Source organism: Anabrus simplex, chromosome 2 (assembly GCF_040414725.1).
Source record: "Anabrus simplex isolate iqAnaSimp1 chromosome 2, ASM4041472v1, whole genome shotgun sequence".
In the NCBI taxonomy this organism is placed as follows: domain Eukaryota; kingdom Metazoa; phylum Arthropoda; class Insecta; order Orthoptera; family Tettigoniidae; genus Anabrus; species Anabrus simplex.
Window position 1 is genome coordinate 539,243,239 of NC_090266.1, and position 12,249 is coordinate 539,255,487.

General features: G+C 39.6%; 1 protein-coding gene across 1 annotated transcript in view; it reads left to right on the forward strand.

The window, feature by feature from the left end:
* LOC136863589 (cytosolic carboxypeptidase 6) overlaps positions 1-12,249 on the forward strand; it is a 1,034,988-nt gene that overhangs the window by 91,947 nt on the left and 930,792 nt on the right. The window contains exon 3 of the mRNA XM_068226007.1: positions 117-241. Within this exon, the coding sequence (XP_068082108.1) occupies positions 117-241 (125 nt within the window). The remainder of the gene's footprint in view (positions 1-116; positions 242-12,249) is intronic.

The following is a 12,249-nucleotide window of genomic DNA, read 5'->3' on the forward strand; positions in this document are numbered from 1 at the left end:
TGTAAAATAAAGTGGGGTGAAGATTGCTCCTTTTGATACCAATAGCCTCATATGATGTATGTGTTACGGAATCGAGAATTCATTTTCAATTGTTGATTTTTCTCATATTGTTTCAGGGAACTTGGGCAGGGTAGATCTCATCTCTGAATTTGAATACGACTTGTTCATCAGACCAGACACGTGCAATCCACGCTTCAGACTATGGTTCAACTTTGTCGTAGATAATATTCGAATGGACCAGGTGAGGCAGAATTCAATGCCTTCGTAAAATGTGAAGATTAATGGAGTACATATCTTACGCCTGCACAATAGAATCCATCTGTAGGAAATAAAGAACTCTCAAATTGTGACACTGCACTTATTGTTGCTTACTATTTTACTTAGTTTACTTAATATTTTAAGATAGTAAAGTTATTACCACTTCATGATGGACGTCAACAACGAAGAAATGAATATCCCATAATTTTGATGATGCTTGTTGTTTAAGTTTATCGGCACTATTCTATTATTTTAGGCCAATTAATATAGCCTTGAATGCCGGTGGTTATATTCCTGGTTATGATAATTTTTGACGGTAGTGCTTTTCCTTACCGCTGGCTCCCGGGAAATAATGTGTTGTAACTCTTACCATATACTCAGGAATATTTTCTAATCTCTGACCTGTTTCATTTCAAATATCTACATCATTATTGACACTACAGTAATGAATCATATGGGCCTTCTGTTTGTAAGTTCCTTCCTCCTGAAATGAATGGGGCATATTTACATGTCTGATGACATCGGTGTCCGAAAAGTCTGTCCATAAGGCAGCAAATAAATAATAAACACAAGCAAAAGAACTCAGACGAAAGAAAGGTCGTCCTGTCCATCTGGAAGAAGGCGCTCTTCCGTCAATAACGGATACATGTCCTTCAGTAAGCCCAGGTTGCCGTCAATATTGAGTGTAGAGTCGTGGTATGTTAGGTCAATAACAAATGCGACAGTCACAGCATACCGCACACCGCTCACCCCACTTTTTTGGTCGTGAAACAGTTGTTCATGCATTTGAATTCGATTGTCGGTCACACAGTGCCTGCCATTATGGAAGTTCGCATGCCATGCCAGATAAAACCATGCCTCATCAGAAATGATGAACAAAGACGGGTCCAAACAACGATCTGCCACCATATGCAAACATCAGTCCTTGTAGGACTATTCGAGGTCTTGCACAGCAGAGTCACAGACATGAGGAGGGTAGTAGGTTAAAAAAGTGAATTTTACAGGAGAAGAAAAAAATAGCAATGTGAAGCTGGTTGTAATGAACAAATATCATGTAAAAATCAAGAAGTTATCCATTTATCAGTTTAACACAAAAGTTATGCTAATTATGTTTCGGGCATAAATTATGCAATAAAACACATTGTTAAAAATCACTGTCTAATCAGTTTGTCAATTAACGTGTATGATTGAAACACAAATTCACGTAAAACGCAAGACATTTTTCGTCGAAGAAATTCGGAGTGGCTAATAACTCATTTTCTTTCTGTTCGCTGATGGTTGGTCCTACAAGTAGTTGTAAGGACTGTATGTTTTTGATGGCGTGATAGAACCGCCCCCTTTTGAGTATGTTATGATCCTTCCTCGGTTCTCCTTGAATGATTGCCTTGTCTTGAGTGATGGAAATTCAGCTCTGGAAATCCTTATACAGCTCACAGGGTTTATCCAGAGTTGTTGAGTATTTAAACATCACTTGTATTCCATCGCGAAGTCTCAAAAATCCCCAGACGACATCATCATTACAGGAAATTATTGAAAATGTTTAGCCTCTCTGATAATTTCTGCAACTTCTCCTGGGCCCATTGTTGAACACACGTAATCGTCATTTATAAAGACAAAGAAGTGGTATGAACGTCATGTGAAGTTGCTGGCAATATCGATTTGCCATTTGGAACTGAACAGGTTTATCAGGCTTTCTGGCAACCAAAATATAACTATGACGAACTATAACAGCTATAAACAAGGTTTACACGCAGTTGACTGTCAACAAATGGCAAAGGTTATTCCTAATTCCACTTATACCTTCTCCATGCCAAACCTCGTGGACTCAACACAGGTTTAAGCTTGCGTCAATCGTAGATGCAAATCTACTCATTGCAATGAGCGTTTTCTACTTTCTCCATGAAAAAGAACGAAATTTCAATTTTTTATGACGTTTTACTACCTTTTCCATATCAACGTCTCAACTGTAATCCGGTTCGGTTCGAATTTCAAAATCCTCCATCACTCCTTCTCACATGGACCTCTTCAGTGGGTGAGTTAGTGGGCTTCTGAGGACTCCCAGTCATCATTTCATCTCTTTACGCTACAGCACGAGGTGACTGTGCTGAACGCGCTTTATTCTCTGTTGCATATAAGCCGCCAACGGTTCCAGTCACAAGTCGTTTCTTAAACTAAGTCTTGAATGTTTGTTTCCATTCAAACCAGACGATGCAAGAACTCGTCCTTGAAAAATTCTCATGTTTCACGGCAGACCTAGTTTGTCCATAGTCCATTTTAAAAGGTCACTCTGGTGCTGCTGTACGTTTTATGTGTCGGTTAATCCCACTTTGACAGAGCTAAATAGGCACTTTAATTTGTTTGAATTAAGATGTGTAGGCTAATGCGCTCTATTTTCAATGTCCTTGACTGAATGATCAGCGTTGAGGACCTTCGGTTGAGAGAGACCCGGGGGGTTGGGCATTTTAATCGCATATGAATAATTCTTCTGGCTCAGGGACTGGGTGTTTGCGTTTGCCACAACACTTTCCTCTTCACATTCATACAGCATACTACACTACAGAAATACGCAATAGTGATTACAACCTCCATACAGTGTCGGCTTCAGGAAGGAGATCCGGCTGCAAAACAGGGCCAAATCCACATGTGGGACACAGTTCTCACCCGCGACTCCACACATGTGGGAAGAGCGGTAGAAGAAGAAGAATGCGCTGTATTGGGTGAACCACATTCCTCAGGTCGAGAACACGCACGTTCATATTGATCGCGCTGTAGATTGCTTGAAGAACATGAAGGAGTCGTACTTTGTGCTACCAACAGAGCACGTTATAGAGTATAAAGTATCTCAACCAATTAAAGAGCCTATCTTGTTCTATCCACGTAGAGTTATCTAGTACAGAAAACGAAAAGCGTCATTAGGGGTACCTACTATTCTCCACACACGACTTTTAAAACTTAAGGTGTATTTAAGTCTAACTTTAAAATATATATTGAACCCGAGTGACTTAGGCCCATAATCAATCATGATTTGATCGGTAAAATAATATGAGACATTTATTGAAATACAGAGGAGTGTATTTGAAAATATTTCGTTTAGGTAATGTCGAAATCAGAGCGAAGGAAGGACGACAGACTGGAGCCTGACGGATTAGCTCAACACGACAACTTTTAGCTACTTCACAGCAGGGAATATCATTAGTTGGCGTACAAGGAAATACAGAGTCCACAAATAAGTCTTGGTCAGAAAGAGGAAGGGGGAGAGTCATACAAAGAAAACTCACCACATGAGTAAGACCTTGGGATATTTTTGGTAGGACGGAAATTCCATGACCTCATGGAAAATTACAGCGGCTGAGTGTACGTTCGCTAGCCTAAGTTCGAGCAGGTGGAGATTTAAATCACGTGACCGCTTGCCGGCCAATAGTAAAAATTTGATGGGAGACTCAGTGATACCATCTTAAGGAATGATGGATGAGATATTTTCGTAACTACAAAAGTATTCAGTAATAAATTAATATGAGTACGCGGATGAATGTAATGAATTTATTAGGGGTCATGCATGGAAAAATAATCAATACTTATTGGCAAATTAAATAAATTGAAAGCTGGATTTCTTGGAAACCGGACAGCTTGAATCTCATTGGCTGAAAGAAGACCACGTTGTCAGGGACGCTTACAAAGGCGCGAAATGTGAGGAGCGAAATCCATCCATATCTCCTAAATCCGTGATCACCTGGAGTTCATATTTTATCCAGCAGATATGCTAGCGGAGTGGATTAATTTGATGTAAATTTTAACTTCCAATTCGGAGTGCAAGTACCGATATTAAAAATCCACCCCCTCCCTAAGGGGCATGACGTCAACAAATCCGCGGGAAAAAGGCTTCATCCATATATACGGAGCTGAATTGACGGTCGCCAGCCACTTGTCTTGAATCGTTGGAGCTGAATTGACGGTCGCCAGCACACGTGAATTGAATATCGGGAGTTGAACTGTTGGTCGCCGGTAACTTAGAATTCTACGGACGTACAGTCATTTAATGGCGCGAGCATCCGCCAGTGTTTGTAAAGTGTGATCGCGCTCAAGCAACATGTTAAATCTGGAAATAGTTAACGTAGGATAGTGTTTTTTATTTATGAATAATCAGTGACGTAAAGTAATTACCCTGCAAGAGAGTAGTATAAAATATATCACCATAAGTACGTACATAATAGACTGTGTGACGAACAGTACTTTAAGGAAGTAGTAGCCTGTACTTAGCTATACCGAACCGATGTAATGAACACGTCAAGAATGCCGTATAAATCGGGCGTATCGCGACGGGCGTAATAGTTGACACCTCGTCGTACGTGTCCAGGTCCATTGTGCGGTAGGTGGACGAAGATTAAATAGTGTAAATATATTAAATTCTTGGGTCTAGGATTAGAAATTTGTTGTATCCAAATTAAGTATACAGTGTTAACGTAGTAAATGGTGAAGGTTTGTGGTAATCAAGATATGAGTGTAAAATAATAATGTGCCAGGAAATCTTTTGTGAAACTACGCCATCAAGGATGGAGGAGTAAAACGCAGAGAGGGGCTGGATGGAGCCTCTCGTCTGCAAAGCTGCAATGGAATACCGATAACTAAGATGAGTACTAAACTGTAAAATATATTTGGGAAATGTTATCGTGATGGGAAAAATGGGAATAATTTGATTATACTTGGTTACCTTCTGTAACAAGATGGGTCGCTTAACGACCCCATCCTAAATTTGTAGCACGGACAGTAGTAAATCATAATAATGTAAATAATCGGGTCTTTTAGGTATTCAGTTTGTTGGAGATGTAAATTTGTATATATAGTGTAGTACGTTAAGTCATGCATGCATTCATATTCTCTTTGTAGTCGATAATTTTCTTTACATTTGATTTTGATTATGCTAGTTAAATAAGACCCGATATGTGCTTTTATGTTTTGTCATTTTAACGAGCCATTTAATGACATGGAAGGAAAATCCAGCTTCGCCATACCAAGTGTGTTTTGTTGAAATTAATATGGTCATATTTTCAAAGTGAAGTTGTTAAATTTGTGAGATGCGATTAATATAATATTTCCAAGTAAATCATATCTGGAGTGATTAGTGCCAGAATAAATTGAATTTGTAAAAGGGGTTATGCGTTAAACATATTACGAGTGGACTACCGTATTACAGGCGAAAATATTATTTTTTTAAATAATAATAATAATAAATAAATAATATAACTATTTTTTTAAGAAGATATTTCTTTTTTAAATATGATTCGGGGATAATAATAATTTATGTGATCAAGTGTTGAGTTTATTGGGAATCATTTAATGACGGGAGGTCGTTTTAATTTGGAATTAAAGTGCGTGATAATTTAATTTGATCGATTAATAATATTGAAATGTAGATCGGTGTTAATAATCCGTACATGTTAATGAACGTGTGGTTTAAATTACGGTCCAATATTTTTTTACGTATAAATGTCGCGTTTTGAAGTTGCGATTCATTAGCCGGAACATGTAGTGCTAATATTACGAGACCATGATTGTCAAATTTTGGTAAATATAATTTCAAGATGTTACGATTATTTGTGGAGAATGAACTAAGGCATAGATCCAAATGAGATAGAAAATGTGAAAGAATTTGCAGTCAGATAATAAAAGGTCGTACGATGTCCGAAATGAATAAATAAGTCAGTTGATAATTCTGTGAGGAATAAATAAATGAATCGAGGAATATTGAGATAGAGAGAAAAATAAATTCCGTACGAGAGACACTTAGGATATTGATATGAGTGTAAAATGTACGGGCAGTGTCACAGAGAAATACTGAGTTACGCAGCGGGTAGAATTCGAACCCGTGACAGCATGTACGAAATAAATAGACTGCACAGCTGTTCGTTGAGGTACAACGGATCTAAGGATAAGGAGAGTTCAGATTCCACATAAATGGTCGTATATTGTATTCATTGTAATGACGAGCGAGGGACAATCATGATGTCGTGATAATAATAATAATAAATATTGCAGATAAAGGATTGGACCGCCTTAATTAAATGAGCGTTGATAACGATGTTAAACGGGAATCTAATTGAGAATATGCAACCGATAATAATAACAATGTAAGGACGATGTTAAATCACCGCGGTCGGATTAATAATAATAATTGTCATAATAATAACTGTAATGATGTCGTTGGTTGATCAGTGAATTAATTTGTAATTGCGACCGATATCTTAATATATAATTTGGCGGAAGTGACCGGTCCATTAATAATAATAACCTTTTTAAGTGACGTGAATAATAATAATATCTTGGGTCACCTATTAATTAATAATAATAATAACCACGAGAGGGATATAATAATAATAACAGTAATAACCACTTGGTGTTTGCATCCCGCATAATAATGACGATATTAATCAACGTGACAGTGCCAGGAACCGTTGAGGAATAATAATAATAATAATAATAATAATAATAATAATAATAATAATAATAATAATAATTTCGAGGATGATAATATCGTGAATTAAATTATTTGGTGACAACATCCCTCTATTCGTATGTTGAATATGAGAGTGATAATATTAGAATCATTTTTTTTTACCGCGTTATTGTACGGTTTCCGTACGGGACGATGTTACAGTCATACTTGCGTGTTTGTTTACTTCGCTCGCGATGCGAGGGGGGTCACTGGCACGGTATTTCCCACCGCTTCTCGTTATCTCATCTGTGTCAGTAGTCTACTGAGGCTAACTGGTGACAATTCAGATCACATGTAAATAAAATGTAAATGCTAATTCATTGGGATGGCATCAGCTGGATATCGTAAGATAGGAACTGTCCGTGGAATCCAGTTTTCGCACTTCACGAGAAACATTACCCAGTCCGAGTACCGGTCTCGGAAAAATGTACATAGCCGGAGTACATCATCTTAGTTAAATCGGGAAGCCGACCGTAACATGGGTTATGCTCGGGCTCCCGATAGAAGGAAGCTATATCCTTGAGTAACGGTTCGATTCAAATGGAATCGATCCGTAAATTATACCTCCAAAATGTCATTTTATTTCAGAAGCAACGCAGCAAGATATTGATACCACTTGCGGTATGGCAAGTGATTTATATATGTAACATGTGTGTAAATTCAAATATTGTTGCCACGTGTATCAAAGTTTTATACGTCAAATGGCGTAATAAACCGCTCCTTCTGGCAAATTATTTCAAAGGAAACCACTCTCATAATCTTTTTATTGTAGTTAGATAATGCCCTTTTTAAAGTAACAGTCACTTCCTAGTCCTATCATGGAGTCCTTAAATTCAAGTTACAATCGAGCCTTCCCCCTTTTAATTTTAAGTTGCTCCGTTCATCCCCGTGTTCTATTATGCCGTTATATTTATATCTGATGATTTAAATAATGAACCGACACCCCTGAGATAAATGCTAGTCTGGGACTCGGGAGGTGGACGGGTGCAAAATGGCTGGCCCAAAGTGGGGCTTTAAGAACGGCAAAGTGTTGCTTTAAGAACGGCAGAGAGGCCAATTTTATTGCTAATCAATTGTAAAATTTTTATATTTTTATATTTTTTTCCAAATTTTATATTTTTAAATTTTTGATTTTTATTAATTGATGACCGCATCACGGTCAAGTGTGTGTTCACTTGTAACGTAGTATCATGCTAGAGTAAGGTTAGTTTCGAACGGAGCTAGATTTGGCTAGTTATTAATATAATCCATTGCTAATCTCTTCAAGTTTGGCAATGATTCAAAATTCAATAAGCTCGAAGATTTGATGTTTCTCTTTTCCCATATGAAATTTAATATTATTTTGGTAATTCAGGACTCCATTTAAATGTCATTGGACATGAGATGAATATTATAAACAGCTGTTTAGGAAGGCTTGAAATGGTAAAAATATTACTGAGCACCAGTTCAAGTTATTAGTTAAAAAGAGGTTGAGATGGTATAAATTAAAATTAACGTATTTCAGGGCAGGAGATTTCCAACTTCATCGTTGTTTTTTTCTTAATGTTGTTGTTGTTGTTATATTGGAGCGGTTTATTGTGAAATCTTAGGCGCAAGCCAGCATTCAAGTTGAATGACTTGCAAATGTAAACAAGTTTTATAGTCAAAATTTTTTTTTGTTAAATGAAAGTTAGTGTAGGGGTATAATGTCATAGGATAGGGCCTAGACCCAATAGCGTATTCCTTCGTGTGCAGCAAGGCGAGAGGCCGATCGGCCCTTTTGCTTTCTCAAGAAAAGTTATAATGTCTGACGACGGTGGGGAGCGATCCCAGGACATGGTGGTAGAAGGACAGGGAGAGATGAAAGCTCTCACGTTAGAGGACTTAATACGAAATTTAACTCTGAATGTTGAACAAATGCGGGCCGATAGTGTTTCGGATAAACAGGAAATTATTTATAAAATAGACAAAGTACAGGCCGATAGTGTTTCTGATAGACAGGAAATTATTCAACAAATGAAGGTTAATAGTGTTTCATTAGTTGACAAAATCGACCAAGTACAGGCTGCGAGTGTTTCACTAGAGAATAAGATCGACCGAGTACAGGCTGCGTGTGAAATAAATAAATCAGAACTCAAGGCACAAATAGATGCAGTTCAGGCCGCGAGCGTAGCGATGGGACAGGAACTTAGGGACCAATTAACTCAAGTCCAGGAAGCATGTCACTTCGCGAAAGATGAATTAAAAGTGCACATGGATGCGTACATTACCATCGTTAATGAAAAGGTTGACCGCGTTAGAGATGAGGCTCAAATGGAACGCGCAGAAATTAAGGAAAAATTGAACGCTAGTGTCAAGGAACTCGCCGCTCTACGATTAACTGACAGAAAAGACATGGAATCACACATAGAGGAAATTCGGGATGAGTGTAGGAAGGAGAATGACATCGTCCGGGGACAAGTAGAAGAAAAATGCGCGCAGATAGCTGGCACCTTGGACAAGCATGACAAGGGCATGAACGAGTTACGTGGGGAAGCCGCACGTACACTTGTCATCGTAGCAGGACTGAAAAACAAAGTCGAAGAACTAACTATAAATTTAGAAGACCGTAGCCAGAGAATAACCAAGTGCGAAGACGCAAACCTAGCGTTATTCCAGCGGACGGAAGACTTAATTGAACAGGGCCAATCATTCGCCGACACGGAAGTTCGCTTGTTAGAACAATGCAAGGCGTATAATGGGCAAAATTCCGGCACAAAAGAAATGTCAAGTTGTAATCCCGACGGAATGGATGACATGCGAAAAGACTTGGAGATGTTGAAGGCTAGGTTGGAACCATCAGCGTCTAGCCAAGATTTTAACCTCCAATATCGCGAATACGAACCCCATGATAACCAGGGGATTCATAAGAAAGGAGGCCTATCCCATGCTGATACACACGGTTTCAAGTTTGAAAACAGAGATGGGTCGTCTACGTCATCAAGTGCTATCCCGACATCGGTGGTACACGTCATTAAGATGTCTGATGACAAGCCACCGAAGTTCGATGCCCGTGGGCATGTCACCCCGAAAGGTTTCATCCGGGAAATCGCCGGTTATATAAATGAGAATAAGATACCATTAGAGCGACAACTGCGAACGGTCGAGAAATTCCTAGACGGAGCACCAGCTGTATGGTTCAGGGCTTTCTTGTATACTTTTGAAGATTTTGAAGGATTTCGGCGGGCTTTTCTCCAAAAGTTCTGGAGTATTCAGGAACAGCAGGAGTTAAGGCTGGAAGTATACTCCAGACGATATTCGACATCTTCACCCACGAAATTCTCTGATTATTTTGTGGCACAATTCCACAAGCTACGGGAGCTTGATAATCCAATGAGCGAAACAGAATTGATTAGCGCCATTGGAAAACAATTGCCATTCGAGGTCCAACGAATGATGATAGCGTCAAATGTCCAGACAGCTGTCGATGCGGAGGCTTTATTACGTCAATTAGACCTCACAACGCATCATTCGAACCCAAGACAAATTAGGAGCAGGGACCAACAGGTGAATAATATCGAACGGACAATCGAACCGAAGACCACTAGTACGAAGAACCAGGGAACTAGTACGGATCCGGAACCTCGTCGAGCATATAATACGGAGTGGAAGCCGCGACAATGGACGAGACCAAGGAATTTTGCGGAAGGCAACCGGCAAACAAACCAAGGAAATTTTCGAGCCGACAGGGGATACCGTGGATGCCAGAGAAGTAATTACAGGCCGTATCCAGCTAGGAATCAAGGGAACCCGAGATATTACCAGGGAGGATCTCGTCAAGAGAAGGATGACAGATACCAAGAGTCTAGGCGGTACATAGAAGAGCTGAACAAGAGAAAATGGAAGGAGGCGATCCATGATCGAGGCCGTGATGAGGAAGCGACAGGAGCGGAGAGCTTGCAGTTCCAAAGAGCAAGGAAGGGTGGCAGCAACTTGAACCCGAATGCACCGACGTTCGATTCGGGACAAGGAAACAAAGAGATGTGACTAGAAGCAGAGGATGAACGAGAGGAAGCAGATGACGAGCCGGAAGAAGATGATGTCGAAGAAGAGGATGAAGAAGATGACGGAAGGGAAGAAGAAGTCCAAGTAATCCGTACACCAATTGAAGCAAGGCCATGTCCAGAGTGTGGAGAGATAGACAGCGACGTGCAGGAATTTGTCAATGCGATCCATGATATCGAAAGACAGAACGAGGAGTTAAGGGTCAGGAACCAGATGTTGAGAGACGAAATCAATAGCCGTCGCAGAACAGAGGATCCAATGTCAAATCATGATAGTGATGATATGGACACATCATAAAAAAAATCTCATGATGCTCACCAGATTTTTTTTACCTGGGCAAGAGGAAGATGAACCCGAGTGACTTAGGCCCATAATCAATCATGATTTGATCGGTAAAATAATATGAGACATTTATTGAAATACAGAGGAGTGTATTTGAAAATATTTCGTTTAGGTAATGTCGAAATCAGAGCGAAGGAAGGACGACAGACTGGAGCCTGACGGATTAGCTCAACACGACAACTTTTAGCTACTTCACAGCAGGGAATATCATTAGTTGGCGTACAAGGAAATACAGAGTCCACAAATAAGTCTTGGTCAGAAAGAGGAAGGGGGAGAGTCATACAAAGAAAACTCACCACATGAGTAAGACCTTGGGATATTTTTGGTAGGACGGAAATTCCATGACCTCATGGAAAATTACAGCGGCTGAGTGTACGTTCGCTAGCCTAAGTTCGAGCAGGTGGAGATTTAAATCACGTGACCGCTTGCCGGCCAATAGTAAAAATTTGATGGGAGACTCAGTGATACCATCTTAAGGAATGATGGATGAGATATTTTCGTAACTACAAAAGTATTCAGTAATAAATTAATATGAGTACGCGGATGAATGTAATGAATTTATTAGGGGTCATGCATGGAAAAATAATCAATACTTATTGGCAAATTAAATAAATTGAAAGCTGGATTTCTTGGAAACCGGACAGCTTGAATCTCATTGGCTGAAAGAAGACCACGTTGTCAGGGACGCTTACAAAGGCGCGAAATGTGAGGAGCGAAATCCATCCATATCTCCTAAATCCGTGATCACCTGGAGTTCATATTTTATCCAGCAGATATGCTAGCGGAGTGGATTAATTTGATGTAAATTTTAACTTCCAATTCGGAGTGCAAGTACCGATATTAAAAATCCACCCCCTCCCTAAGGGGCATGACGTCAACAAATCCGCGGGAAAAAGGCTTCATCCATATATACGGAGCTGAATTGACGGTCGCCAGCCACTTGTCTTGAATCGTTGGAGCTGAATTGACGGTCGCCAGCACACGTGAATTGAATATCGGGAGTTGAACTGTTGGTCGCCGGTAACTTAGAATTCTACGGACGTACAGTCATTTAATGGCGCGAGCATCCGCCAGTGTTTGTAAAGTGTGATCGCGCTCAAGCAACATGTTAAATCTGGAAATAGTTAACGTAGGAT